This window comes from Ceratotherium simum, chromosome 4, assembly GCF_057802395.1.
Source record: "Ceratotherium simum simum isolate JZ-2026a chromosome 4, ASM5780239v1, whole genome shotgun sequence".
Lineage (NCBI taxonomy): Eukaryota > Metazoa > Chordata > Mammalia > Perissodactyla > Rhinocerotidae > Ceratotherium > Ceratotherium simum.
In genome coordinates, this window is record NC_141903.1 from 92,695,765 (window position 1) to 92,723,628 (window position 27,864).

At 46.6% G+C, this 27,864-nt stretch overlaps 1 protein-coding gene across 1 annotated transcript in view; it reads right to left on the reverse strand.

Annotated features, from left to right (window-relative positions):
* Positions 1–2,381: 2,381 nt before the first annotated feature.
* Positions 2,382–27,864, reverse strand: part of MAP1B (microtubule associated protein 1B) — a 90,466-nt gene continuing 64,983 nt past the window's right edge. Inside the window, exons 4-7 of the mRNA XM_004420468.3 lie at positions 24,738–24,878; positions 11,169–17,682; positions 8,037–8,275; positions 2,382–6,827 (exon numbers count right to left, since the gene is read on the reverse strand). Coding sequence (XP_004420525.1) covers positions 6,672–6,827; positions 8,037–8,275; positions 11,169–17,682; positions 24,738–24,878 — 7,050 coding nt within the window. The 3' untranslated portion in view covers positions 2,382–6,671. The remainder of the gene's footprint in view (positions 6,828–8,036; positions 8,276–11,168; positions 17,683–24,737; positions 24,879–27,864) is intronic.

Consider the following 27,864-nt stretch of genomic DNA (forward strand, 5'->3'; position numbering starts at 1 on the left):
TAACCGTGACGGTGAGGGAGGGGGCTGGACTGGATGCATTTTGAAGGCCGAGCCACCAGATCTGCTGACAGGCCAAGATTTTTGACCTGAGCAGCTGGAATGATATCTCTGCCATTTATCGAGAGAGAAAAACCTAGAGAGAGAAGCATTTGCGGGAGATCAGGGATTTGTTTGGGGGCATGTTAAATTTGATTTGGGTTATTTTAAAGATCCCTACTGGACATCCCAACAGAGCCCTTAATAGACAGCCAGGTATATGAGTCTGGCGATCAGAGAAGAGGTACAGACTGGAGATACAAATTGTAAAAGTCATCAGTTTATGTGTGGCATTTAAATCCATGAGACTGCATTAGAGTAACATGCATTTTTGGTTTCAGTGGCATAGTCTGAGCCATGAGGTACAACTGTGCCTAGCTTTTTTTGAGAGCTCACCCCATGCACTGGGCCTCACGATGACGCTCCATCATCTGTGAAGTCATTGCCAGTAACCCCAGAGCATTAACAAGCCAGAAGAACTGCTCATATTAAAGGAACTGGGTGTGACCAAAACTCAATTGCATATGTGGCTCCAGGGACTTCCAAGACATACGGTATCAGATGGAAGAGGAGACGGTGATCTGGGACAATGCAAGAGACCAGGAATTCATGAGTCAGGAATCTGTCAAAAGATCGCTGTAGGGACACAGAGAAGCGCCCAGAATGAGCAGTACAATTACAGAGAGAACGTGTAGCCACAGTACCTTCCCAGACCTTTGTCAATTTGCCTGGAAAACAAGGAAAAAAAAAGAAAAGCTACAGAAAAGGGGATTAACTCTTCCCCATCTTGGCTGTGCCTCCGTCTGGAGGGATGGGACATAACACACAGAGGGGTGCAGGTAGGCGACCAACCACCAGGGCCTCCCCAGGACTGGGAGTCTCCTGAGACAAGACTGTCAGTGCTAACACCAGGGCAGTCCTAGGTGAACCCGGACGGGCGGTCACCCTCGGTTCAGGCCAGAACAACTTCCTGGACTGAAGTTTGGCGGTGGATTAGAAAACAATCTAGTTGTTTAAGTTTAGTATGATAGATGTAATTAAAATCTCAGTGATGAGTTCCCACCTGAGTTCTCACATGCTTAACCTTTTAACCTCTGGAGGGAGACTTCAGAATTCTTTCTGGCAAATAGTGACTTCTCACAGGACCAGTCAGTGAAGCCCATGTAAGCTCAAAAGGAGTGTAGGTGACAAAGGACGTCATGATGACTCAGGACAGACAGGCCGCAGTGGCCTTCTGAGGCCAAAGGACCATCCCTGCAGACAGGGCAGGTACCGGAGGCTTCTACTGAGCACCTGTGGGTACGTTTTCTGTGGCCACATGGAGGGAACTTGGGGGCCAGGGCCTCCCACTCTGCATTCCGCAGTCTGGGGCCCCAACGGACGCTGATCCTGAGCCTTCCGGTGAGCTGTTGCCTCTGCCTAGAATTTGCTTTCTGTCCAGCACGCGCACATGCACGCACACACACACACACCCCCCTCCAGTCTTGGCTTCGACATCACTTCCAGTGCTTTCCCAGTGACCACCGAAGCTCACCCGTGAGTTCTAGTAGCCCCGTCACCCCAGATAGGCAGCACGAACGTTTTCTTCACCTTAAATCCCCGCAGTATTTCCCTCTGCTGAGCACAGAGGAAAGGGACAGCAGTCTTCTGCTAGACTGCGAGGACTTCCTCCTTTTTACAGGTACTTTGTTAGTTGTAATCACTTTTCCTAAACAGCCTTTAGCTCCTGGCGCCAGTCAGATCCTCCGCTATTTTGTAGTTATAGGGAGCTTATTCTGTAACTGAGCAGGAAACCAAGGGAGAGACAAGGGGTTGGATGTCATGACTGAGTATGGTGGCCCCAGAAAGTCAGCCTTGGGAGGGACCCTCCGCCTTGACCATCTTGTCAAACCCTCTCATTTCACAGGTGAGAAAGGGGACTTTGGAAGGAGAGGGTGACTTAGGTCTGGCAGCCGGCGGGGCAGAGCGGGATCAGAACCTGGTTTGGGGTTTACCTTGTGGTTTCCGGAGAAAACCCTCCTGATGTCTTCCTCAACTACACTGCTCTATTTACTTTTTCTTCTTACACAATACTTTTAATTGTCTCTTTCTCTCCCCTCCCATTTTCTGTCATTAGACCCCAACGTCCTCTAGGGCTTGGTTATAACAGCTAATGAGGTCACAGGTCTAGAAATAGTGGCAGGACCCTCTCCTCGGTTTGCCAGGACCCCGGAGCCCACCCTGAAAAGAACCCAGTGACTCCGAGTGAACGATGCCTCACCACCCTCTCCCCCCGGGGGCGGCAGTCCCCAGCTCCCGATGAGCCCAACTCAGGGACACAAAACGGAAGGCAGCCAGCACACACGTTAACTTCTGCCACTTTTGTATTTTATTGTGGAACTGAGTTTTTTCTTTTACATCAAATATCCTCAATGGAAGAGGGGATATTGCACACAAATATCATAAAAGCACTACATATTACTTTCACTGGAAACTAATTTTCTACATTAGATATGACTGGATAGGATAGAAGTGATGCAGGATTATAAGACATAATACCATACACAGCTGCAGACTGACACAAACACCATTCAGAACAAGAGAGAGGAGTGGGAGGTGCTTCTCCGCAGCTCCAAGGCCGGGAAGAGAGGCGCTGCTCGGTGGCGCAGTGAGCCGACTCTGCCTGCGCAGGGTGTTCAAAGGGTAGCCTGGTCTCGACGCCTCCTCTCGACGGCTCCTGTTTCGGGGAGCTCCGAACAAGTGCAGAGAAGCTATTTATTTTTTTCCCTTCCTTTTCAGTTTTTGATGCTGCCTTTTAACTTAATAAAGTCACAGATTTTCTTAATAGTAAATAGTTTTAATACGAGGTGAGTAACCTAATTGCTTTCAAAGGAATGCTCATCCCTGGGCTGCTTTTGGTGTGTTGTTCAGTTGGTTAAAAGAGAAAAGCTTACAGTTCCTTTCAAATGGAAACAAGATCTTTTCTTCTATATCTGAAGCGCAAAAAAAGTTATTAATCTAAATCACAATATCATTACCGAGCAAGAACCTCTTGTGACAAGTGACTAAAGAGAGTCAAGAAAAGCAATTTCGGAATTGTAGAGCAGCTCCTGAGAGCTGAAATTTGGTAATAAAGGGGAAATGGAAGGTGGTGACATTTCCATCAGCAAATGATTAAATCTCATGACGTGAGTACTGGAAAGCTCCTAGACCGTGTAAGCTACTGGAGACACTTAAAACACTCACCTACACTGGGGAAACCATTCACTATGATATGGAAGTTAAGACAAAACAAATTTTTTTCGAACTCCATGGAAAATGGCATTTGGGGGAGAGTCATCGTACCCAGTCCCACCACAAGACTGAGAAAGCATGCACAGGGGTTGGGTTTTGAGAAAGGGGGTAGAATTAGTTAAAATTGAAAATGGAGGGTCATCTCTAACATTTAATCTCTGTAGAATTTTGTTGAAGAACGCTACCAAAAAGGTCGTGACCGTGAGTGTGCCTCCATGGAACCCCATCAGTTACACAGAGTGTAAACTCCTCCCCTCCAATATTCAGTCTACACACTGGATGACGTGATCGATATGAATCGAGCTCCTAGAAGTCTATGTCCATCTCTAGGTCTCACCACGAATGTTCATGGTTCATTGTGATGCTGTGGGCAAACTAATTGTGTATTTATGGAACTAGCAAAATTAGGTTAGTCACACAGGTAAGAAAGGTGTTTGAAGAAAAGGAGCAACCTGTACTGCAAATATTGGTTTTTCTGGTAGACTCAGGCTCTGTGATCAGCACTGAGAAAAACGGGTAGAGAAGGTACTGATCTATTTCAGAGGAAAAAAAGCCAGCTGACCAGTGACAGCTTTTGTATATTTTTCCCATTAAATCCCATAGAAAAGAAGAAAAGAAAAAAAAAAAAAAAGGAGTGGGATAGAATGGTTATATATGAAGCCTGGCTATAATTCTCCTAAAACGTTTGTATTTTTTTAAAGCAAAATAATGTACATGTTAAATAAATTTAATTTTGGAAATTGGAAAATAATTCCATCTTCTACCAAAGGAAAATCAACCAGAGGTCTGGATTTGGCAAGAAGGCTGGAAATCTGTCTCTCTTCCCATGTATTACATGGACCACTTAACAGCTAATCATTAAATAATTATCTTGAGTATCTTAGGTTGTCTCGTAAAATACGTTTGAAGTAGATCCGTTTAGACTCACTGAAATCCATTTTTGTCACAATGAGTTTTCCATTGTGTGTTAATTTTTTGTACCCTTAACCAATGTGTGGTTTTTAAGGACTTGAAAGAAATGGGGTAATAAATAAAAGCTGTATTTCTAGAGAAGCCTAAAAAAAATAGAATATTAATTTTTTTAAAAAATTAAACACTTGAAAAATGTAATTCACAGCATTAAGTAGACTGCATAGGTCCTCAGTGAAGGGACCCTGAAGAAGCATTGTTTAAACCCTCATAGTAGTTAGCAGTGCAAAACATACACTTATCAGACAAAAATAAACTAAAACGTTAATTCTGAAATAAATAACTAACATAGAAAATAAAATGAGGTCATTGTTCACTACTCCGTAGATTTCGAGTCTGCAGGAGACGCCACGTGACAGAGCACAGCACGGTGTCACTGAGAAGTTTGCCACATCTGAACACTGGGGGCGTGGCTCTGCAATGTGAAACTGGACATCCGTTTAAATCACGATCTGGCTTCCCAGGTTCGTGGTTCACTGGTGACAGTGATGGAAATGATCTCTGAACTCTACACGGCGAACCATAGGAGGTGGGAATTCATTTGCTTTCAATGTATTATTTCTTTTGTTTTTTTCCAGAAAAGAAAATCCCAAAGCAAATTTTCACTAAGGTTCTTTGAACTTGGTTCTCTGTCTTGGCTCTTTTACCTCATGGTTGAAGATCTTGAAAGAAGCATGTAGGATACCACTGGGTGATGTATGTGCACAGGCCTGGAGAAGTAGCCTACCATGCCACCCGCCCCCACTCTCCAACGGCACACAAGCAGATTTTCATGTTACGGGAACTGAGGGGTGGGAGGTGTCACTATTCCTGGTAGTTATGGGCTTTTAATAAATATCATTACTGCAAAGGTCAGACTTCAATCTCACCAGAACTTCAAAAACACATTATTCTTTTTTTTGTCTTAAGAAACACTTAAAGAAAAAAGACTATCACTTGGAAATTTTCTTTGCATTTTCCTGTAAATGAAAACATTTGTTAAAAAGTTCATCTATGAAAAGTTCTCACATATCTAAAAAAAAATTCTTCTGTACACTTGTTCCCATAATTATGCTGAAATTAATGGAAAATTAAAAAAAAGCCAATGTAAGACAACGGAAGGTAAATTCTGTACACTTGCCGAGAACCTCTTCCACGGTAAGATTCACTGCTTTCCCAGGGCTGACCGTAGACGCCATTTCAATCTTGAACTTGCAGTAGTAAAGAAGCTATGAAAGGCTCAGCTTGTCTGGCTGAGGGGCCGCAGGTGCACGGCGGTGGTGTTCGACAGGCAGGACTCAGCATCAAACCGCTGCACCGATCAGACCAGCTTCTAGTCTCCCCCCACCATGTGCACACACATGCTCCTTCAACTGGAGTGTCTATAATCCTACACGGATGTTTTATGAACTTGCTGTCTCACATTAAAAAATAAGTGCATCAAGTATCTTTGTACATTCAAGTCACTTCCTAAGGCAACTTGTCTACCGTATGTACTCCCAACTGCTTTGGTATCTGCTTGTGAATTGGGGTGGACGTGGGTGTTCCCGCATGCAGGTGAATGGACTCGGAGCGGACTACCTGGGTGCACAAGTGCCGGGAGCATGCCTTAGACCAGTCAACTCGTATGTCGGAAGAGGCTGAGAGTTCTGAATGGGGTTCAAACCACTTGCACGTCCAGTCTACACTCACTGCGTTATGTCAGTGTGCAGCCTTCAAACTGAAGGAGCTTAATTAAGGCGTGAAAATCTCACATGCCCTCATCACGAGTTTTGTTCTTTTTGTTTTCTTCCAGCCAAGTTGTTTTAGAAAATTAAGATCCTTTTTGATGACTCAGACTGACACAAGTTGAAACCTCTGCCTGTGTAGACCACAGAATACACACTGCCTGAGAAAACGCAGACCAAGGGTTGGCTGTTTTCTCCTCCTCACCCCACCCTGCCCTCTCTCTCTGGGTGTCTCACCAGCACTCCACCATTACATCTCCTTCTCTCCCATTCTTTTTCTTTCTTGTTCCCTCTCTCTTTCTCTCTCTCTCTCTCCCCCCTGCGTCTCTTTCTTTGTGCGCTCTCTCCGTCTCTCTCTCTCTCTCTCTCTCTAAGACAAACGCGTCTACCTAGCAGAAGTCAGCTGGGTTTGCTAGTGCATGGTTTCCAAAAGTTCGGCAGAGATGAACTGGGGTAGGTAATTTTGCAGTAAGTTGAACCCTATTGTGGGAATACTGTTATTTCCCTTAGCAATCAGCAAAAACTGAGAAATATTAGTGACTTGCATCACCGTGATACAGTATAGCATTTGGCAGGTAACAGTTCAGTGACTTGTTTAGATGAATGGACTTTTTAGAAAAGGTGGTTTCAAACTGAAGAATTTCTGGAAACAAAGTTCAAATCCTGTGGTGTGGCTGGCCTTGGTCTTTACAGTTCAATCTTGCACGCAGGGAAGGACTCATCCTGCATCACCACGGTGCTGCTGCTCGCAAGAACCATGATGCTGAGGTCCTGCTGCTTCTCATGGGTCTCCTGGTACCATTCCCGCATCACTTCTGAGTCATGAGTCGGGATCAGAGTCACCTGCAGGGAGACAGAAAACAGCCGTTTCAGGGCAAAGCCAGAAATCAGATGAAAAAATTTAACAACAACAAGGTATTAATTAGACCAGTAGAAGAAGAAGGGGAAAGAAAGAAAAATCTATTTTCCTTAAGAAATCCAAAGGACTTTTCAACTTACATTTTCCAGGAACCAGAATAAAGCTGCAAAAAAATCAGTTTTTCTGGGGGAGTTGAAGACTGGAACCAAAAGCAACTCGTGACTAGTCAATTAATTCATCGATATTCACTGTCAGTTTTTCAGTTGTTTAGTGCTAAGAGAGGACGGCCTTCAGTTAAGGTGGAATTTCTTGTGTTTCCTTTAACACAACTAGTAAGCTTTGCATTAAAGATCTTGTGCATTTACTCCAAGGAGCTTTAGTCAGCACTGCAACTTCAAGGCCTCTGAGTGTAACTAACACTTCATTCTAAGAACAAGACTCGCATCTCCTATTTGTGTGTGTGATTGGGGATGGATGGGGGGTTGGTGAGTGGGTCCTGGCTTGAATAGTAGAAATTCCATCTAGTATTCATTAAGAGGCCACTGGGTGCTTCTCAGTAGGTGTCATATGATTAAATAACAAGTAATTCTATTTAATGTTATGCAAACACATTTGACTAGGTGACTGTACAGAACCACAAGTAAAATTCTGATCAGCAAAAATCACAGCTGAAATAAAGAGTGGTCTGTGGCCAGTCCAGAGGTGTGGGAGTCGGGAGTGTCCTGTTGGGGTCCACTTTCAGCACTGCTCCTCCTGGATTTCACATGGACAGCTCACTTTCTAAGTGGCCACATTCCTGACTTTGGTTAATTCGTGAACCACCAAGGAGGAAAGACAACCCTTTAGCAGCTCTCACGTGGAGGTACGACCACATTGATTCATAAACATGTACTCCTGGTATATTAGGGTGAAGGGCAAGTAGTCTTGGGCCCATTTTGCAGATAAATGAATTATGCCTCAGGGCGGTGAAGGGCCTTTCCTCCAAGTCCGTAATTGTTGGTGGTGCCAAGAATGTTCTACACTATCTTCAACGTGTTAAATCCACTCCTTCCTTGGGATATTTCACGTGTGACAGACCCTTGGAGCACCTCATGTGGATCCACAATCATAACAGTGCCTCCTTAAACGCGATTCCTTCCCTCTGCCTGGACACGGCTCCGCGTGCAGTGCAGACACTGGCCTGGAGCTCTTACCTGCATGTTGCTGCCCCACTGGGCCTTCCCTTCCAACAAGGCGTCCAGGACTGCCCGGCTGGGCTCCTCGGCAGCGGGGTCATTCCCACTCACCACGTAGTAGGACGACCTCACTCTCTTGAAAAATTCGACATCAACATTCTTACTGTTGCTGTGGTTGGGAATATAGCAGAGGTCCAAGTACACAGGGGGCCCCGGGGGCACAGCAGAGGGCTTCGCCGTCTTGGTGGTCCCTGGTCCTTTGGTAAATAAACAAAAGCAAAGAAAGCCAGGGTCACAGGAATGCGAAGAGACCCATCTGTCCCGTACACTTTCCCTGCTCGTACACAAGAAGGTCCTCTAGGACACGCAGAGGAGGGACTGGGCACTTCCCTCTGGCCATCTGCGGAAACATAACATGGTCATTCACCATCTCAACAGGAGAAATCAAGAATGGGCTGGTCTCCCTTTGGGGACAACCCATTCAGAACTAGGAAGTGTTTCAAGGCCCTCCCAAAAGATGGAACTAGACAGTAGGGCTCTTCCTAAAAGGGCTACTAATGTGCACCTTAATTTGAAAGGTGATCTGAAAAACATTTTACAAGACAAAGGAAGTATCTGCATTTGGTAAACCATAGTTAAGCAGTCAGTAATCCATGTTAGGATCCCATTTGAGAGCACTTTTGCCCACAGCTGAATATTATACCCTGACATTTGACCTGGTAAATGGTCAGATCTTAACTTCACCTGATTTCCAAGGCCCTCAGCTCCTTAACCTCATTCATAAACTGATGAAATGCTGTATTCTCTCCTTCGCACAGAACTCTAAAACGTGCGAGGTCTCTCCCTAGACAAGGCTGGACACCAAACTTTGGCAAGAGGAAGGTTCAAAACGACCAGGCTTTCTCTAGCCAATCAGGACATAGCAGACTGGGGAAAGGGGCAGCAGAAATTGCCAGTCTCAATCAGAAAGTCTGGGCAAAGGAGATTCAAATTAACTCCAAAGTGTCCTGGCACATTGCTTGGTGAGCAGGCTTTCTGACTTGTTCTACTTAGAAGGTTTAAACTTCTGAAACATTGAGGGAACTGGCATTCTAAGGCAGTGGTTCTTCACCCCGGCTGCATGATTGAATCAGCCTGCTTAACAGCGATGCCCAGGCTCCACACCCCAGAGCCCACCTTAACTGGGCTGGGGTAGGGCTCTGGGCACAACCATCTTTTAAAAGCACCCCAGATGATTCTAATGTGAGCTGGTTTGAGACCACTGCTGGAAAGCCATTTAAAATATCAGCTGGATCCTATATACTTAATCCTCTTTCCTTTCTCCACAGGATGTTTGAACACTGTCATCACAGAGTCAAAACCACCAATGAAGTCCATCAACTGTCCAGTTTTATTTTCGGGGGAGTCGGGGGGAGGGGTGAGAATCAGCCAAGTTGATATTCAGTTAGACTGACTCATTTTATGAATAGATTAACCAGCCATTTTAATGAATCTGGGTTGAAAGCCCTCAAAATATCCGTGTGTAGGGCTCCCAAAGAATTCTGACTTGTAGCATGTTTGTGACTTACCTTTCTTCTAATGATTAAAAATCTCTGCAATTTTCCCTTGCACCCAAAATCACTCCCATGCGCACCAAATGAACGTTGCTCACAGAACCACAAGCTAGGGAACTGACACGAGTCGATTAATTATTAAAAATCAATCAATACTGCAATTTTGTCTTTTTAGAAACCTATTGGAAAAGCATCTTCAAAGTAAATTCAAATCCACTCATCTTTATTACTTTGCCTTAAAATTTTCTCTTTAAATGACACAAAATGTTTTAAAAAATTGTGTGGGCTAGCATATATATTTGGCAAGTTTGGTGGCAAATTTCAGTTGGTTTTTATCTGTTGGGATGATTTCATGTTTTCTCCTAAAGGCAGGTCAGTTGTCAACTCTTTCAGACCAGGGGGTTAATTATCTGGTGGTTTTCCATTAATTCTAAGCATGAATGAATTCAGTTTGTCTTCCACATGTGTGTAAAAAGAGGAAATCTGAGGAGAGTCAAGTCTTAAAATTGATGCTCCATGTTGCTTAAAGTAAAAATTTGCAGCTGTAACTAATACTTCCTAAAATGTACGGAATTTGAGAGTCCCAAAGGTTCATCTACCAGATTTTCCCTAATAAATCAAGGAAATGTTATTGAAATTAGCTTTTGCTTTACACATTTGGGCAAGTTTACATTACTTTGTAACATAACATAACCTGAATAACTATGTAAAGCAAATAAAATGTATTCATGCAAATCCATGTGATTGGTTTGAAGCAACAGGATGAAGCTGGGCCATCAGAGACGTGTTCCATCAAAAACCCAGGTCACTTCTGAGAACCTGATAAACCTGGGAATCAGGGCCAAAAGGGGAATGCTCACAGTCAGGGACATCTGCTGCTGCCAAGTGGACTTTCCACCTGAAGCAGAATTCTGCGTCTCCATCAGTGAGGCAGGGGCCAGAGTGGGACAAGAGCCTCCCGTGCTTTCCTCTTGATTTGTACTGGGCACCCGCTAGTCAACTGAGATGACGGTCTGTGTTGGCTGATAAGAAACCACAGCACTGCCTTTAATGGGGATGCATCTCCAGTCTGGTGACTTTTTTTAATTAAAAATTTTATAATTTTTAATTTTAAAATGTTTTATTTAAAAAGAATTTTATAAAAGAAACGGAACCTAAATCTGGGGCCTGCACTAGTCATTCCAGGCTTCTCTTGGAACTCTGGTTCTCCCTAGGCCTTGGGGAGCTGGCCTTTGTCGCCTCAGCTTGATTCTGGGGCCAGTGTAGCTAAAGCCAGCACCAACACAGTCTTCCAGAGGAGCCTGGTTCTGAAGATTCAGAACAAGGCTGTGGTTGCTGTGCCACAGAATGGAGCAGACCCAGGAGTGGCCTCTGGGGAATCAGAGCTGCTTGGGGCCATGTGCTGAGCTATCCCCAAGCCCAAGGGCCACGCCAGGCTGAGATCTGAACCTTTTGGCAGAAAAGAATAGCACAGGGGAGAGAGAGCACTGAGCTGTGCTCTCTCATTGCCCAGCACAAGGCTGAGTGGAAGTTCAGAGGCTCCAGGTAAAAGCAGCATCGTCGCGGCCCGTATCAGGAGGCCAGCCCTGCCACCTACCTGCTGTCGCGGTCTTCACTGATTTGGACGTGGAGGCATTGGCAGCATTCTTGGTCTCCTTGTCTTTCTCTTCCCCACGTGCAGCTTTGACCTCGGGAGTGGGGGTGGTTTTTGTGGCCTTTTCCACAGATTCCTTCTTCTTGGGAGACGCCACCCTGGACGCCTTCTCTGAGGCCTCCTTCAAGCCTGCTGGCTTTGGTGAAGCTGCAGAGGGCTTGGACTTCCCGTCAGCCTTCTTGACAGGTGATGACGACTTGGTCTTTGTGCCTGGCTTTTTGGTTTTGGTCTTCTCTTTCAGGTCCTTCTTCAGAGCTTTGCCCAGGTTCTGCTCAATGGCCAAGGCCTCCGGGTCCATCATGGACACGTCAGGGTGGCGTGGAGAAGGGCTGCGGTCCTGCAGGGGGGCCGGAGGTGGGTCCATGTGCTTGTACGTGACGGTTTTATCTGTGGGGATGGTTTCCGATTCATCTTCGGAGTCGATATTTGCATCAGCTGTGATGGAGGGGCACTCTTCAGTCTCTGGGGGGACATCAGAGTCGGTCTGGGATGGGGCCGACTCGCTGACTGAGGTGGGAGGGGTTTCATCACATTGTCGCCCCTGTGGCTTTCCTCCTGGAGGTGGTGGGGCTCCCCCTGATTGGGTGAGGGGCTTCTCGGACTCTTCAGTTGGCTCTTCACTGGCAAACCACTCGAGAGGATTGGGATTAATGAAGGAGGGTGACAGCTCTGTCTTAGGGTGCTTGTATTCACAGGAGGACACAAGGCATAAGTCCACATCCTGGCGAGCCTCTGAGGGGGACTTCTTTTCTGCAGTGTAGCACTGCTCTGAAGTCTCATAGGAGTATGTAGACGTCTGGGGGGTTCTAGCGATTTTCTCTGCAGTCTCGTAACCGTACGCGGAAGTATCAGGGGTTCGTGCAGCTGCAGTAGATGTCTCATAGGAATAACTTTCAGACTCACGGAAACTGGCAGTTTTCTCTGTGGTCTCATAAGAGTAGCTGGAATCCGCAAGTGTGTGGCCGCCATCTTCAGAGTCATCATAGCCATTGCTGATGTCATCCAGGAGCCTTCTAGACCTCTCGGTCTTTTCATAGCTGTAACCACTCACTTCAGGGGTCCTTATCGTCTTCTCACTTATCTCATATGAGTACCCACCCTCTTCGGGGGTCCGTGTGGTCTTTTCAGTAATTTCATAGGCATAGCCACCGTCTTCAGGACTCTTGGTGGTTTTCTCAATGGTCTCATAGGGATAGCCGCTGTCACATGGAGATTTAGCGGTTATATCTGTCTTCTCATAGTAATAGCCACTCACATCTGGGGTCCGGGTGGTTTTCTCATAAGACTCATAGTCGTAACCTTCTTCATCTGGGGAGCTGGTTGTTTTCTCTGGCTTTTGATAGGCATAGCTGAAGTCACCAGGGGTCTTCCCTCCACTGTCCTTCTCCATGCCAGATGTGGTCAAATCTCTAGTCAAGGCTAGATGGTGTTGCATTGTATCAAATAACATCGAGGCACGGAAGCCATAGGGCTCTGTGGATGCTGCATCTGTTGGTGGAGGAGAGGGAGTGTGGCAAGCTGCTATGCTCTCTTTGACTGCAGAGGTAGAATCTGAAAAACTAGGTGAATATAAAGGAGAGGACTCTCTTGGGGTGAGTGGAGAAATATCAGATTTGGGGGAGAGCTTCTCTCCTTCCAGACTTTGCACTTTTTCAGAGGTGAGCGAGGCATATAAGGATATATCTCTGGGAGGAACGACATCGGATAGAGTATCTTCCTGGAGAGGAGAAGCTATCTGAGAAGGGGTGTGTGCAGAAGAGGTGGATGGGGAGGCCTCAACCTGAGATACTGAGATGAGCTCAGAAAGATCATTATCTTGGGTGTAGGACGGCTCCTCCGTCGGTGGGATCTTGTGTGATAAACTAGAGTCCTGCATGTCAGAAGGACTGTAGTCCACCTCAGTTGGCCCATTTTCAGTGATGTGAAGCATACCTGCACCCACTGTAGGGTGATCTGGAGACTGTCGACTGAAGTCCATAGCAAGGGAGTGCTCAGGGGATTCTTGGCCAAATTCAATAGACATCGAGGATTGTTCAGATCTGTGATCTTGAACTGGTGTCCTGGATTTGGCTGTTTTAGGGGAGAAGTCCGGTGGAGAAATTGACATTGGTCTCGGGCATTCTTCTTTAGATGGAGACATTTCTGTTTCCTGGAAAGTGGTAGGCGTTTGCACGACAGACACTGAAAGGGAGTCGTCTACTTCTGTGGAATGTGGGGAGCCAACCTCAGCATGCAGAGAAGGAGACACGTCATCTGTTGTTGGCTCTGGAAATGAGCTGGTAGCCACGGAAGCTGTGGAGACTGAGGCCACACCCTCCATGTGAGAGTATGTGTCTTCCGCTACACCCTCATCAACGGGAGTAGCTGACTTGTCTGAGACAGTGCCTTCAGAAATGGACATCTTAGTGTCTTCTTTAAAAGATCCAAACTGACTGACATCTATTTGTGTAGGAGAAACATCTCCTCCTAACTTCCTTTCATCTAAGGCCAGTCCTGATTGAGAACTCATGGCTTCAACATCGTCAGTTTTCTTTTCTTGACCAAAGTCTTCCTTTATTGGTATAAAGTCCATGCTTTTCCCTTCCTGTTTGTCTTGGAAGAGACCAGTGGAAGTCATGTCAGAAACTGGACTTATTTGGTCTGGAAAGCCTTCTTTTCCATTCTTTCCTTCAAAGGGGCTTTCGGTACCTCTACCAAGAGCCTTGTCGTCAGCACTTAGAAAACTGTCATATGCAGACTCAGATCCAATTAGGGGAGGGCTCCGTAAAGGAGACAGAACTTTTTCAATAGGAGACTCCGAGTCAGGCACAGGTTCATCCATGGGGCTTATGGAAGCCCTGTCACTCTCATCTTTGGCTTCACTGAATTCAAAACTCACCGGAACTGCTGCTGGTTTTTCGATGACTTCTGTGGGGAGGTGACTAGATTTCTCGTCGGTGGGAGACTGGTAGTAAGGTGTGTGGCCAGCACTGCCAGTCACAGACTGAGATGGAGACACCACTTCCAGGGTCTTATCCTCAGGACTAGCACAATGTTCTTCAACTACTTCTTGGGTCACTTCAGGAGACACTGGGACTGCTTCTGCCTCTGCTGAGACTTTAATCTCATTGGGTGTCAGAGAAAAGTTCACACTACGTTCACCCAGGGGAGTCTTTTCTATGGGTGATGGCGGAGATGGACTCAGCGATGGGCTCTTGGGTGGACTAAGCTTTTCATCTGGAACTGCTGAGACGGTGTCTTTGATCTCCAGCGTGGCACTGGCTTTCATGTCCTTCTCTTCAGAGCAGTAAGCATCACGAAGAGCTGATTTGATAAATTTGTCCTCCTCCATGGATGAGGGTGGTGAGATGGTGGAGGCTGAGGCATTGTAATCCTTCCCATCAGTGGCATCTGTTTTTGACCCTTCGGATAATCCGTTGAGTGATGTAGCAGCAGGTTTGGAGTATTCCTGAGAATACAGTGAAGACTCAAATTTGGTGATGTTTACAAATTCTTGAGATGGGGACTCTGTCTCTTCATTGTTGGTCTCATCACTCATCACATCACGAGGAGTAGACATCTCATCCATTGGGGTGGGCTCACTGGATATCTCAATGGTGGACTGAGTGTAGCCAGAGGTGGCAGTGAATTCTTCAGGCTGGTCTTCTCGATTCTCCTCATCAGAAGCGGTGGCCTCACTCTCCGAGCCTCCAGGTAAAGTCTCATCATGAATTGAAGATGCAGGTTCTTGGACAGGAGACTGGGCTCCCAGTGGCTTGGTTGAGGTGGTAAGGAATCCATACTGATCCTCGGCACCACCAGCCTCCGCAGCCTTGTCAACCACAGCCATCACATAATCTTCAGCTTCAACTTTTTCAGGCTCATATTCCTCCTCTCTGGCATCCTCGGCTTTGTCCTCCTCATCAGCCTCCTCTTCAGATTGTTCGGCTTCCCCTTTCTCCACGGCCTCGTCCATGTCTTCTTCTGCTCGCTCATCACCACTGGCCACAGACTCCCTCTTCTCCCTGATGTGCACGTCTGCCTCAGCCTTCGTGCTCTCCTCCTCCTCCACGGGGCTGTGCTTGGACATGCTCACACACACGGCTTCTTCGCCGTCCTCTTCTGGCTCCTCAGCCTCCTCAGTTTCTGCCTTCTCTTCATAGTCTCCAGCCTCCGAGGATTCTTCAAAACCTGCTCCTTCGTCTTCAAATTTTTCAGTGTCCTCCACCCCCTGCTTCTCAACTGGCTCCAGCTCCTCGGGGGTTTGCTCACATTCCCCCTCCCCTTCAGTGGTGGTGATTCCCTCATCCGGGGACTCAGCAGGACCTTTGATGATGTCTGTCTCTTTTTGGATGACATAGGCTTCCACCGGCTCGGTCTCCTTCAGCTTCTCTTCATCTTCAATCAGCTCCAGCTGAGGCCTGATGTCTTTTGCTACGTCGACCTCTTCAGCCTTTAACTCTTCAAAGTCCTTGGTCAGATCCTCGGGGGAAGACATAAGGGACCTCTCAGCTTCGAGCTCTTTGGCAGGACCAGTGGTTGCTATTCCAGCTGCCGCCGCCACGGCCGCTGCAGTGGCCACAGTGCCGACGGCGGCCACTGCAGCCTCTGCTGCCTTGCCCTCCTTCTTAACCACTTTAATTTTCCCCTTCTCCTTTGGCTTGGGGGCAGCAACGGACTCTTTCTTGGCGGGCTCTTCCTTCTTGGGTACTTTTGGTTTTAATGCAGCGGGTGGTTTTTTTGCTTCAGGTAGAGGAGTCGATGATTTCTTTGCATCTTTAGGAAGTTTCTTAATTTCTTTTTTGGGCTCCTTTTCTTCCTTTTTAATTTCCTTCTTTTCTTCCTTCTTAACCTCTTTCTTGGCTTCCTTCAGTGGGGTTTCTTTCTTAACCTCTTTCTTGGCTTCTTTTTTCTCCTCTTTCTTGACTTCCTTTTTGACTTCCTTTTTCCCCTCTTCCTTTTTTGGCTTTTCCTCCTTCTTGATGGGTGTTTTGTCCTCCTTCTTAGCCACTTCTTTCTTTGGCTTTTCCTTCTCCTCTTTCTTTTCTTCAGTTTTGGCCTTGGTTTCCTTTTTCACCGTCTTCTCCTTGGCGGCTTTGGGTTTGACATCTGCGCCTTGCTTTTCAGGCCCCTCGGCCTTCACGGGAGGCAGCTCCTCTTTACTGGGCACTTCCTTTTCAGCCACTGGAGGTTTGGTCTCTGCTTTTACTGGCTTGTCTTTTTTCACTGTTACCTTTTCTTTGCTTTCAACTTTGGGTGGCTTTTCCACATGATTAGCTTTTGTGACATCAGAGGTTTCTTCTTTAGACTCCTTTCGCACAGGTTTGCTGGGAAGTGGTTTTGTGGCTGGCTTCAGACTTTCTCGGCTATCAGCCCTCTGTTTCAGTTTTACTTGTTTCATGGTAGCAGTGGCCACCTGGCCAGTTAGATCCTTCTGGGTGGCCAGCGGCTGTTTCAGGAAGTCTAAATGTTTGAGCTTTTCCAGTCCTTCCAGGATATTGTACTGGGTGCTGTTGCCAGGAAACAGGACTCGGATGATTTTCTCCGCAGGGTTGGCTGGGTGCCACACGATCAAGGATGAGACTGAAGTTAGGCAGGAAATCGGAATATCTATCTCTTGACCATTAGGCAGGGTTAGCTCAGCTTTGTCTTTGTTGGTGCCAGTCCACTGCTGCATAAAATATTGCATTTCCTTGCTGTTCTTGACTGGGTTAAGCACATACATCTCAAGTTTACCAACTCCCATTTTCTGGAAAAGAATGACAGGATCAATGGTATTGCCTACGCTTCTGAATAGAGGCTCTGGCTTCATAGACAATTTGTTTAGGTACTGGAGAGTGAAGCAGGCTTCTTCTGTGCTTCTCTTCATCTTGATGTTTGGATCTGGGTTTTTCAGATTTTCAGGTACATTGAGAAATACAACTCCTAAGTCAGGAGAGATGAGGTTTTTCATCCAGTCACTATTTGTGGTGGAGCCCTGGGACTGTTCTTCCTCGAGCTCTGCAATTTTCCGCTGTAGCATGCTGTTTATTCCAGGCAAATTGTCATCCCCAATGTGGGTGAGCAGGATGGAGTCCACTCGGTCCAAGTGTCGGATGAGCTTCCAGAAGCAGGATTTCCTTTCTGATCCTCCATTGATGAGCATATTGAATCCATTCACTGCAAACAATGCAGAATCGCCCCTCCCTCCTGGGAAAATGTAACAGCAGGGCTTGGAGAGCTTTAGAAAGCCCCCTGATGTGGGAGGTTCTAGGATATCAAAGGGAGATGGGACTTCCACTGATTCTGAGAGATACTCGGTAAACTCGGAAAGTCCTTCCATTTCTGGCAATATAGAAGCTGAGTTGAGTTTAATATTGATGAAGTCTTGGAGGTTGTGTCTGTCAAGATTGGAGTTCTTCCAGTCCCCTTCTTCGGGACAGAACAGGGTTAAGCTGGCTTTGTTGGCAGGATGGGTGGTACTCAGTAATTCCCCAATCTGGGATTTAAAAACAATAAGAAGGAAAGAAGGAAAAGGTTTAAGTGACTGTCATCACTGATCATCACCTCCATCTATCACTAGGTGTTACAGGATCACTGGGTGCACATGGGGCTGGTTTCTAAGATGCTGGTTGGGTAAATGCTGAAATATTTCCATCCTGGTAGGTGAACAGCCTCTGTCCTGACCTGTCTACTGCTCCCTTCTGCCTCAAGCACCCCTGCCCACCAGCACCTCCCCTGAGACTCCTCCACCATCTGTTCTTGCCCAGCAGGGGAACTCCAGCACTCTGCTCCAGTTCTAAGACCAGTGACCATCTGGATGACCAGTGCCTGTGCCACAGTGGTTATGAAACACTTTGGATATCACCCCTGGGTACTGGCCATGCAAAAATGCCCTTTAAAAAATATTAAATTGTCACTGGGAAAAGCTACGTGAGTCATTTCACCACTGATATAAAATGTTTTCCTTTATTCCACTGGGCCTGGCAAAAAGGCCTGATGGACACATTAAAGGGATTTAGATAGAGCATGTGTCGTCTACTTTTAGATTTTGGTAGGAACAAAAGAAAAAGTTTGGTGTGTTTTTTCCCCCTTGGAGACAGGAAGCCACAGCTTGCACATCACTATAAGAAATTACTGGTTCTGGCATCAATTCACACTATTTAAAGCATGAGTGGTTCATCCAGCAGTTTCTCTGCAAATACAAATACTTGATTGAAGCCATGATGATTAAAGCAATTAGGTAATTATATGAACAGGCAGCCAGACTGCCCCCACGTGCTCACGTTTAACCCAAGGTGAGACGTTCTGCTCTCTCATAGCTCCTGTTCTTTTCAGGGCAAGCTGGGTGTGACTGGCTAAGATCACATTTGGCTCAAAAGTTTTCAACACGTTGTTTAGTACCATAGGGTGGGAATGCTGAAGAGCAAATCAGATCAAAACAGAGACTGTGGTTTAATGAAAATGCGCTTTTCCTTCTCCCTCCATATCATGGCCATTTGTTTCATGGTCTTAGTAAACAGTGAGGGAGGACCATGCCATCAACTCCAGTCTTCTTTCCACTGCAGCAAGGCTCAGAAATCAGCCCAGAGTTTCAAGTGAAAAGAGCTCTGTGTCCCTGACAGCAAATGATGAAAGGGGAAAGCAAAGATTCCACTTGGTCCAGGCATCCCTGAGCCAGCAGGTCTGAACTCGCACCTTCTGCTGTTAGAGAGGCTTCCTCCGTCTCATACAACCTCCGGGATACTAACATCCTGAGGGCTACCAGTGTGTGTATGTGTAGAAGGGTAATTTATAGACTCTGATTTTTCTGCATTAGAGTGCAGTAAAATAGCCATTTTTTGCTTTGTTAGCCTATTTGTCCTACATTTTATGTGAAGGGTCACAAAATAGCAAAAGAACAAGTCTCTGACTTTGCTGTTTTCCTCTGACTTAACTTGACAGTCTCCTACAAGGGAGATAAGAATCAACTATTTGGAAACTAAGAAAACTGAAAAAGCAAATGGTAACCATCCTTGGGGGAGTCTTTGCTCAAATTATTTATTGACCAAAGCAAAAAGGAACACCAAATGAGGTTTCCGGTCCAATAATGAGCATAGAACCTCATCACCATCACTATAGCAACCAGGGTTCTCTCCATCCCAATCCTCACATGGAGCTCATGCAAACCATTCATGATTTATAATACATTTATAATACATATAATACAGAGGGGAGACCTAGGACCACTCAAACTGCTGAACCTTTAGCAGTAAAATTTAAAATTAAGTTTGGCTCATTGTAATTTTTGAAATTCCACCCTAACTGAGGGGTGCGGCAGCTAAGGTCTGATCCAGCTGTGTGTAGGGGACATTCCATCACCAGCTCTTTTTATGTGAAGTATGTCATTGCCAAGTTCAAGGAGAAGGTAAAAAGACCCGAGGAATCCTCCCTCCTTTCCATCTTTTCATCTCTACCCAGTGAGTTCCCAGAAACTAAGGAAATGACCCCAAAAGAAAAGAAGGCTGCACAGAATTCTGAGGAAGTCCAGGGTAGAGTGACAAACAGCAGAGAGGGCTGGGGAATGGAAAACCATGACATCCGAGGGGAGCAGAAAAGGTCAGCACTGCCGGAAGGTTTCTTCTCAGAGGGAAATCCAGTCCCTCCGGGAAGAGCAGACCCTGGTGCAGGACGAGACGAGGGGAGAGAGCCCATCAGGAAGGAGCTGGTGGAATGGGGCAGGGAGGAGTGGGGAGAAAGCAGCCTTGGGGGTGCACAGCGGGAACGAGGCCCCATGTCCCCAGAGCCCGCTTCCAGACCTGCGTACCTGCACGCACGCTGGAGGGTGAGGGCCTCGCGGCAAAGACTGGTCTCACAGCGCCCAGTGTGCCCAGAGGTACTCGGTCAACGCTTATTCAAGGAACAGAGGAGAGCAGGAGGGAGGAGCCAACAATGAGAGCAGTGCAAGAAAACCTCCAGCGAGGTCTTAGACTCGGACACTGAGGCTTCCTCAGGACAAGTCTGGGAATCATCACCTCAGCAGATATGACAGCTCTTGGAGCCCATTACACTGCAAGTTCCTGGAGGGCAGGAAACACATCTTCTGTCTCTGTATCATTGTTACCTTTGTTTCTCCAAGACATCTTCAGGCTCAATAGATGTTTGCTGAACTGCATTGAACTTGGCCAATTCGATGCATGCTGTCCTCGCACAGTGGACACGTGGCAAGTGACACGAGCCTGCTAATCCTTCTCAAGCACACTGATTGCCACCCTCCCCTTGTTCTTATGGAGATGGATGAGAGACACAACTGGAAGAAATATTGCTCCGGGCAAAGACAGTCTTTTTTGTTAATTACTGTTTCTAATTAAATGCAGGCATACTGGAAGAGGAAGGAAGATATGGGAAATAAATGACTTTACTGCAGATAATATTAATCAAATAAGATTTGAATTTCTAACCATGGTCTACTAACTACATTTCCTTTTTTGATTAGGTTACTTGCTTGGCTAATGAGGAAATAGAGTGGACAGCGTATCTCTGGGTTTTAGCAAGATGTTTAACAGGATCTCTGAACAGTGAGATAGCAGAATTAGGTGGATCTGTAGCCAGCCACATAAATCGTGCTGCTTAGTGTCAACCTGGAGGGAGGTTTACGATGGGTGGCCTCAGGGCTCATCTATGTCCTGTTGAGTATTGACTTGGATAAAAGTGGTGAAGATATGCTTATCCAATCTGTGGATGCCATGAAAATGGGAGGCATAGCAAAATGTGGCGAGGCAGAGTTCAGACATTTACAAAAGCTCTTGACATTGGAATGATGATGGCTAAGTCAACTCCAACAGGATGGCATTCTAAAGGGATAAATGTAGGGTCTGATAAACCAGCTGGGTAAAGTACAGGATTGGGAGATGTGGCTTAACAAGGATACCCATGGAAAAGACTCAGGGCTTTTAGTTGTCAGTCGGATGGATTTATCATAAAGCTAAAGGAGCTTAAACTTCAAGGCCCCTCACTGGCATGGTCTCCTCCCACAGCTCTGTACTTAACTGTGGATTCCTAATGTTGTTTCCTGTTTCTTGATGGGAGTCCCCAAATTACGTGAGCTACAGAGCTCCTCAAAGCCTGCATCTGCTCCCCGTTGACACTTAACTGTGGACGGTGATGGTCCAAAGTTAATGTTTGGACTTATTTAATAGAAGATTGTACTGAAAACTACAGAACACGGACCTTCACCTGGTCATGACCCCTGGACTATGGTGCCCAGTGTGAGGCATGACATTTTAGAGAAACTGGACCAAAACCAAACAAACAAATCAGAATTGCCGGCTCCCTCTCTTGGCCTTAACCTCTAAAGGCTAGACACGGGCCCTTCCTCTTGGAATACGTTTCCCTCCCTAGATCACTGCATCTGTTTTCTCACCTGCTGATGGCTTCCACACTAAGGGCTCCAGCCCGACTCTGAGTCCCGTGAGCTCTAGACTCACATATCCCACTGTCTGATACCCGTTTAGCCAGGGCACTAAACACGACCGACTGAGACTGAACTCCTGGATTCCCCCAGCCCAGCCCAGACCCTCCTCCTGCCAATGGAACAGGCCTGAATGACAGCAACCAGGGAATGTAGGAACTTTCAATATCTTGTCTTATGAAGAACAGTGGGTAAAGGGATCACATTCCTTCCTTTAAGATAAAATAAGACAAATAAGGGAAAACTTTCTAACAGAGAGACTGAAAAACGTCCCCAGGAGATGGTGATTTCACCATCCTTGGGTTTCAGGGAGGGATGGGTTAGCCAGATGACTGTTCTGGTTTTGCAGTTGATCTCCAATGACTAAGACTCCCAGAACCTGAAGCTCCAATGCACTGATAATTCTGTTTTTCAGTCCATTTATTTTTAGCTGTTCTTGTTAAAAAAAATGTATTGTTTTTTGTTTTTCCCAAATTGTGTTTCTGGTTTCTTTGGAGTGACTAGTATGTATCAAGGACTGGATAAAAGGAACAAAGCTGGACACCAAATGGCCTTTGAGGTCCCCTGTTACTGAGCCACTCTGTGCTCAAACCCTGTCTCCATGGCAGCGGCAGGCAATCACAGCTCTGAAGGGCTGGTCACCACTGGTCTGTCCAGCCATCTTCACCCACTTTGGCTGTGGCACGTACTGTCTCCAAAGTCCACAGCGTCACAAAGATAAAGGCTGAGTGGCTCTGGTTGGGAAAGAGGAAGAGCTAATTTTGCCCCGTGTCCTGCCCCTCATCCTCCTTCCCCAACCCCGACACCACAGATTTAGTCTGTAGGGAAGACTCTAGAGGCCCTTTCCCACATGTGTTGAGCGTGACTTTCTCCTAAGTATTGGCATGGGGGTTATGTGGCAGGCTGAGGAGAACATGGCAGCATCTCCAGCCTTAACGACACCGGCCTGAGTATAATGAAAAGGTGTGCCCTGGGGAACTCACCCCAGTGATTACAAACCCCAGGGAACGTGCCCTTGCCCAGAACTCACCTTCTGCAGTTAAGGCTGTATCTTTTTCTTCTGTAATTAGTGGTAAATTCTAATATATGCACAGACTATTGTGCAAAATTCTACTTCTGTGGGCCAGTAAAAATGATGTAAGCAGCAATATTCATAACACTATGCCTTATTTAAAGAGAAGGAACGAGGTATTATTTGGGGTCCAGATGGATGACTTGTGATACCTCCTTATTTAAAGTTCTGGAAATGACAAACCCTTTTCTTTACATAGTCCTCTATTTGGTTTTACTGCAAAAAAGACAAACCAATGACATGGGGGTAGAAACTAACTTTAGAACTGCCCAGGAATGCAGGAGAGGCACGCGTGTGCACATGAATGAGCTCAGGGCGGAGCTGAGCCTACCAGCGGCCAGTTAACCACCCGCCCGTGTCACTGGGCCACTGGACTGCTTCCAGGCCCCTGCAGCTCTCTCCCTTGCCCAGGCAAGGTGCTGATAGTGTCTGTGACCTCTGAGCTACCAGACAAATGCCCAACTGCCCCCAGGCACAACACGAACCATCTTGCAAAAGGTTCTGACATAACAGTGATCGCATACAATTTCAGGGCAGCGGGTGGAGTGAGAATCATAGCCCTAGCCTGGGAATTTCCATGCAATTGAACAAGGGTTCATGGGCCTTTACCAGGTGTGGGTGCAGTGGACACAAGATGAACAAGACATGCAGCCTGAACTCTGGGCGCCTTGGAGGAAGACAGGGCGGAAGCCTTCACTGTGAAGTGGTATAGACGATAGCAGCTGGGAGTAAGCCCGGGGGCCTCTTCTCGCTGTGGGCAGCCAGAGCTCTCTGCCTCAGGACCCAGATGACATCACAGCTTCTGAGAGCTGGGCTTTCAAACACTAAGTAAAATGTTCCTTTTCACAGTTGTTTATCCCCCTCCAGTGGGTGAGAGTGAAACGTGGTAATGTCATCCGACATTTGTATTTTGACAGAAGCCTCCAGGTGAGCCAAATGAAGCTGGGCAGCGTATTTATAGCTCTTGCCAGCGATGGAGAGCACACCGAGACCTCCCTATGGAGCACAGGGCTCAGGGAGATTAAATGCAGAGAGACAGATGGCCCCTCACAGCACCCCCGAGACTGAGAGGCCGCCATCACAGGAAGTTCTCAGGAAGGTGGTTTTAAATAGACGTGGTAACTCTTCCTGTCAGCACATCCCTCAACCTTCCCATGAAGAAATCTGCTATCAGCTACGGGCAGCCCCAACCTGCTATGGTGACAGCCCTGCATTGTTTCTGTAACTACTATAAACAAATAAACAAAATGAAAGAGGCACGTTATTTTGGACAGAGAAGTTTCCCAGCCAGGATAAATTCTCAAGCAGAAATAACCAAATGAAAATCTTCCATCTGATTTTACCAAATACCCCTAACGTCATATAGTTTTCAATACTTCACGTGTATCATCCTTGAATAAGATATATTCATTAGCAATATTAATGAGCCAGCTTGATCCAGCTACTTCACCCATCTTTTTCTTGGGGCACGGATGTGTCCCACGGACGTGCCCCATTTTCCTACATGCTTCCCTTCCTTGAGCCCTCTCTTTCTTGAGTGGTTCAAGTAGCCCAAGTTCAAACATTGGGATCAGGCATTAAAAGTAAGAGAAATTAAAATAATTAGACCAAGAAAAGTAAGGCCAAGTACGGAAAGAGATTCAGGGCAGTTAAATCCTACTAAAAGCCCACAAGATCTTCAGAGATTCTTTCAGAAAACAGGAAACCTGGGTTTCTTTTGGGCTCTGTCATTGCAAGTTAGCCATCATTTTTGCCATCTGTAAAATGCTGACTGTTCCAATCCCCCTCCATCTGTATCTCCGGCACATTAAGAATGCTTCCAATTAATCATAGATGAGCGCTCTAAACTCCTTCTGTGATGAGCCACAGAACTACGGAGCATCGGAGCCCGAAGCCTTGCTTGTTTCAAAGGAGGTGGCACACTCCCTCCCCTTCTTCTCCTGTCTCCCTGGAGTGCTTTCAAAGAGCAGCCTCCAGCTACAACAATGACCAAGCAACGGGAAAGCCCAGATAATCCCGCATAGGAGCTCACCTCTTGATCGGTGAAAATCTCTATGAAGTTCTGGAAGGAGAAAGAGCCCGACTGCAGAATGAGCTCTCCGGTGTTTTCGAAGCACTGCCCCGTGAGCACGAGCAGCTTGTGTCTGGCGGCGTCAGTGATCATCAAACGCACCTGAAAGGAAGCACAGGGAGCCGATATGAGCTGGGCAGCACCGCCGTCCCCCTCAGGACAGCGCTGGCCCTGGTGGGCTTGGAGTTTATTACCAACAAAATTACTCATTCTCTGGTACGCAGATTCCGGTGGGAGTCGGACAGAGCCAAGGACTGTGGTCATCAGCCGGCCCGTGAATGCCGTTTTCCCAGTCTGGCTATACCCATGACAGTAGCGGTAGCTGACTTTCTGTTCTAGTTTCCTTGTCTTCTTCACAGCCGTCTCCACAGCTGGCAACCATCGTCCCACAGCTGTGTCTGCAAGCAGCAGGCGGTCTGTGGAACTTACGACTATCTCACATGCTGAGTCACCAGACACAGGCCAGGTCCCCCAATGGCTGCCGCAGGGAACACAGGTTTCCACTGGGGTCCCAAGTCAGCCCTCCCATCCAGGGTCCCTTTCCTTCCAAGCCAGACACCAAACACACAGCTCCAAGTGCAGCCTTCAATGGCATCAGCCAGGTGCTGACCGTGGAACACAAAGGGCTGCCCCGAATGGGACTCTTAAAGAGAATTGTAAATGGTTTGCACAAAAGAACTCTCTGTTCTTTAAGTAGCAGGAAGCCAGCCTGTCTTTCAGCAGAAACACGGCATTCGTTCTGAGCCCCGTGCAGTTCAGCACAAACTGACTGCCAGGCATCGGGCTAGGCACAAAGTGGGGGACACAAACCCACTGCCCCAAGAACCCCACAGTGAATCCAGGAAACACACACGGACCCAGGTAACCGCGCCAGCCCAGCTGTTCCACAGGCAAGCCTGGATTCCTTAAAGAAATTCCGTATTTTTTCCTTTTCCATTTCTCACAGCTGTTCCAGGCACTTTGCCGGGATAAATATTAATCCTCCAGCTTTTTAAAACTGTATGCACTTCCTGATTCTGTTAGTCACAGAGAGATTGCTAGCCCGTCACTTGCCTCAGCCTGTGCCTTCACGGATTGTCAAACAGGTCCTGCTGATGGGAGCAGACAGAATTGCGATAGAAACAGGCGACATAATGACAGCCAGAAAGTGGAAGCAACCCAAATGTCCATCAACTGACGAACGGATAAACTCGATGAGGTCTAGCCATACAATGGAATAGTATTCAGCCATAAAAAGGCACAACGTTCTGATACGTGCACAATGTGGATGACTCTCAAAAATGAAAAGATGCACATGAAAAGATGCTCAACATCACTAATCATCAGGGAAATGCAAATCAAAACAACACTAAGATACCACCTCACACCTGTTAGAATGGCTATAATCACCAAGACAAAAAACAACAAATGTTGGAGAGGATGTGGAGAAACAGGAACCCTCATACACAGCTGGTGGGAATGCAAATTGGTGCAGCCTCTATGGAAAACGGTATGGAGATTCCTCAAAGAATTAAAAATAGAGATGCCCTATGATCCAGCCATCCCACTACTGGGAATCTATCCAACGCACCCGAAATCAACAATCCAAAGAGGCTTATGCACCCCTATGTTCATTGCAGCATTATTCACCATAGCCAAGAAGTGGAAGCAACCTAAGTGTCCCTCGACTGACGATTGGATTAAGAAAATGTGGTATATATATATACAATGGAATACTACTCAGCCATAAAAAAAGACAAAATCGTCCCATTTGCAACAACATGGATGGGCCTGGAGCATATTATGTTAAGTGAAATAAGCCAGAAAGAGAAAGACAAACACTGTATGATCTCACTCATATGTGGAATATAAACCAACACATGGACAGAGAAAACTGGACTGTGGTTACCAGGGGCAGTGGGGGGTGGGCACAAGGGGTGAAGGGAGTCATATATATGATGATGGACAAACAAAAATGTACAACCCAAAATTTCACAATGTTAGAAACCATTAAAACATCAATAAAAAAAAAAAGTGATAATCAAAAAAAAACAAAAAACATTATGCTAAGTGAAATAAGCCAGACACAAAAGGCCACAGATTGTATGATTCCATTATCTCAGAATAGGCAAATCCATAGAGGCAAAAAGTAGATTAGTGGTTGCCTGAGGCTGGAGAGAGTGGGGAGTGACTGCTAACGGGTTCAGGGTTTTGGGGGGTGACGGACATGTTCTGGAATCAGATAGTGATGACAGTTGCACGACTTTGTGAATATACTAAAAACCAATGAATTGCACTTTTTCAAACGATAGATTTTATGGTATGTGAATTATATATCTCAATTTTAAAAAACGGGCTACAGTCAAAGAGATGCTCCAAGTGTGGGCAGAAGAGATGCTGCAGAGAATGGAGGCCCCGGGACTGCAGCTACGTTAATGTCCAAGCAGCACTCAATCTCGAAGGTGCCAAACGCAACACAGGGAGTGGGGCATGGAGATGCCTCAACTCCTCCGGCCTGGGTGACCAGGGAATCCCGGCTCTAGCCAAGTTCTCATCTTACAGGAGGCTCTGAAATCCCCAGCTACTCTCTCCAGCAACCATTTCATATGATGGTAACAATAATGTTAGTGATAAGAACAGCCCACATTTATATTTCAGCTGTAATGTGCCACACTCTCTTCTAAGCATGCGACACTCCTAAGCACAACGCTGAATATGAACATTAGATGTGATCTCCATTTCACAGAGGTGGAGCCTGAGACAGAGATAGGAAGTAACTTGCCTGAGGACACCAGCTAGTAAGCGGTAGAACCCAGGCAGTCTGGCACCAGAGGCCAAGCTCCTGACCGCCATGCTCTCCTGCCTTTCAACAGTAGTAAGGGGTGGGCAGGATGGCTCTAAAGGGGGCTTGTGTCTCCGATGCTGTTCTTCTCCAAATCTGGGTTATCCATGTCCCAGCCTGAGGAGTCTATTTCCCCTCCTATCCCCCAGCCAGCCTCCATCCCAGCAGCACACCCTCCAAATATACCCACGATTTCCTCTACAGAATATCACAGTTCTGACTAGCATCTTCCACCTTATCCTCATTGGGAGGGGCAGTCTGGGGTGG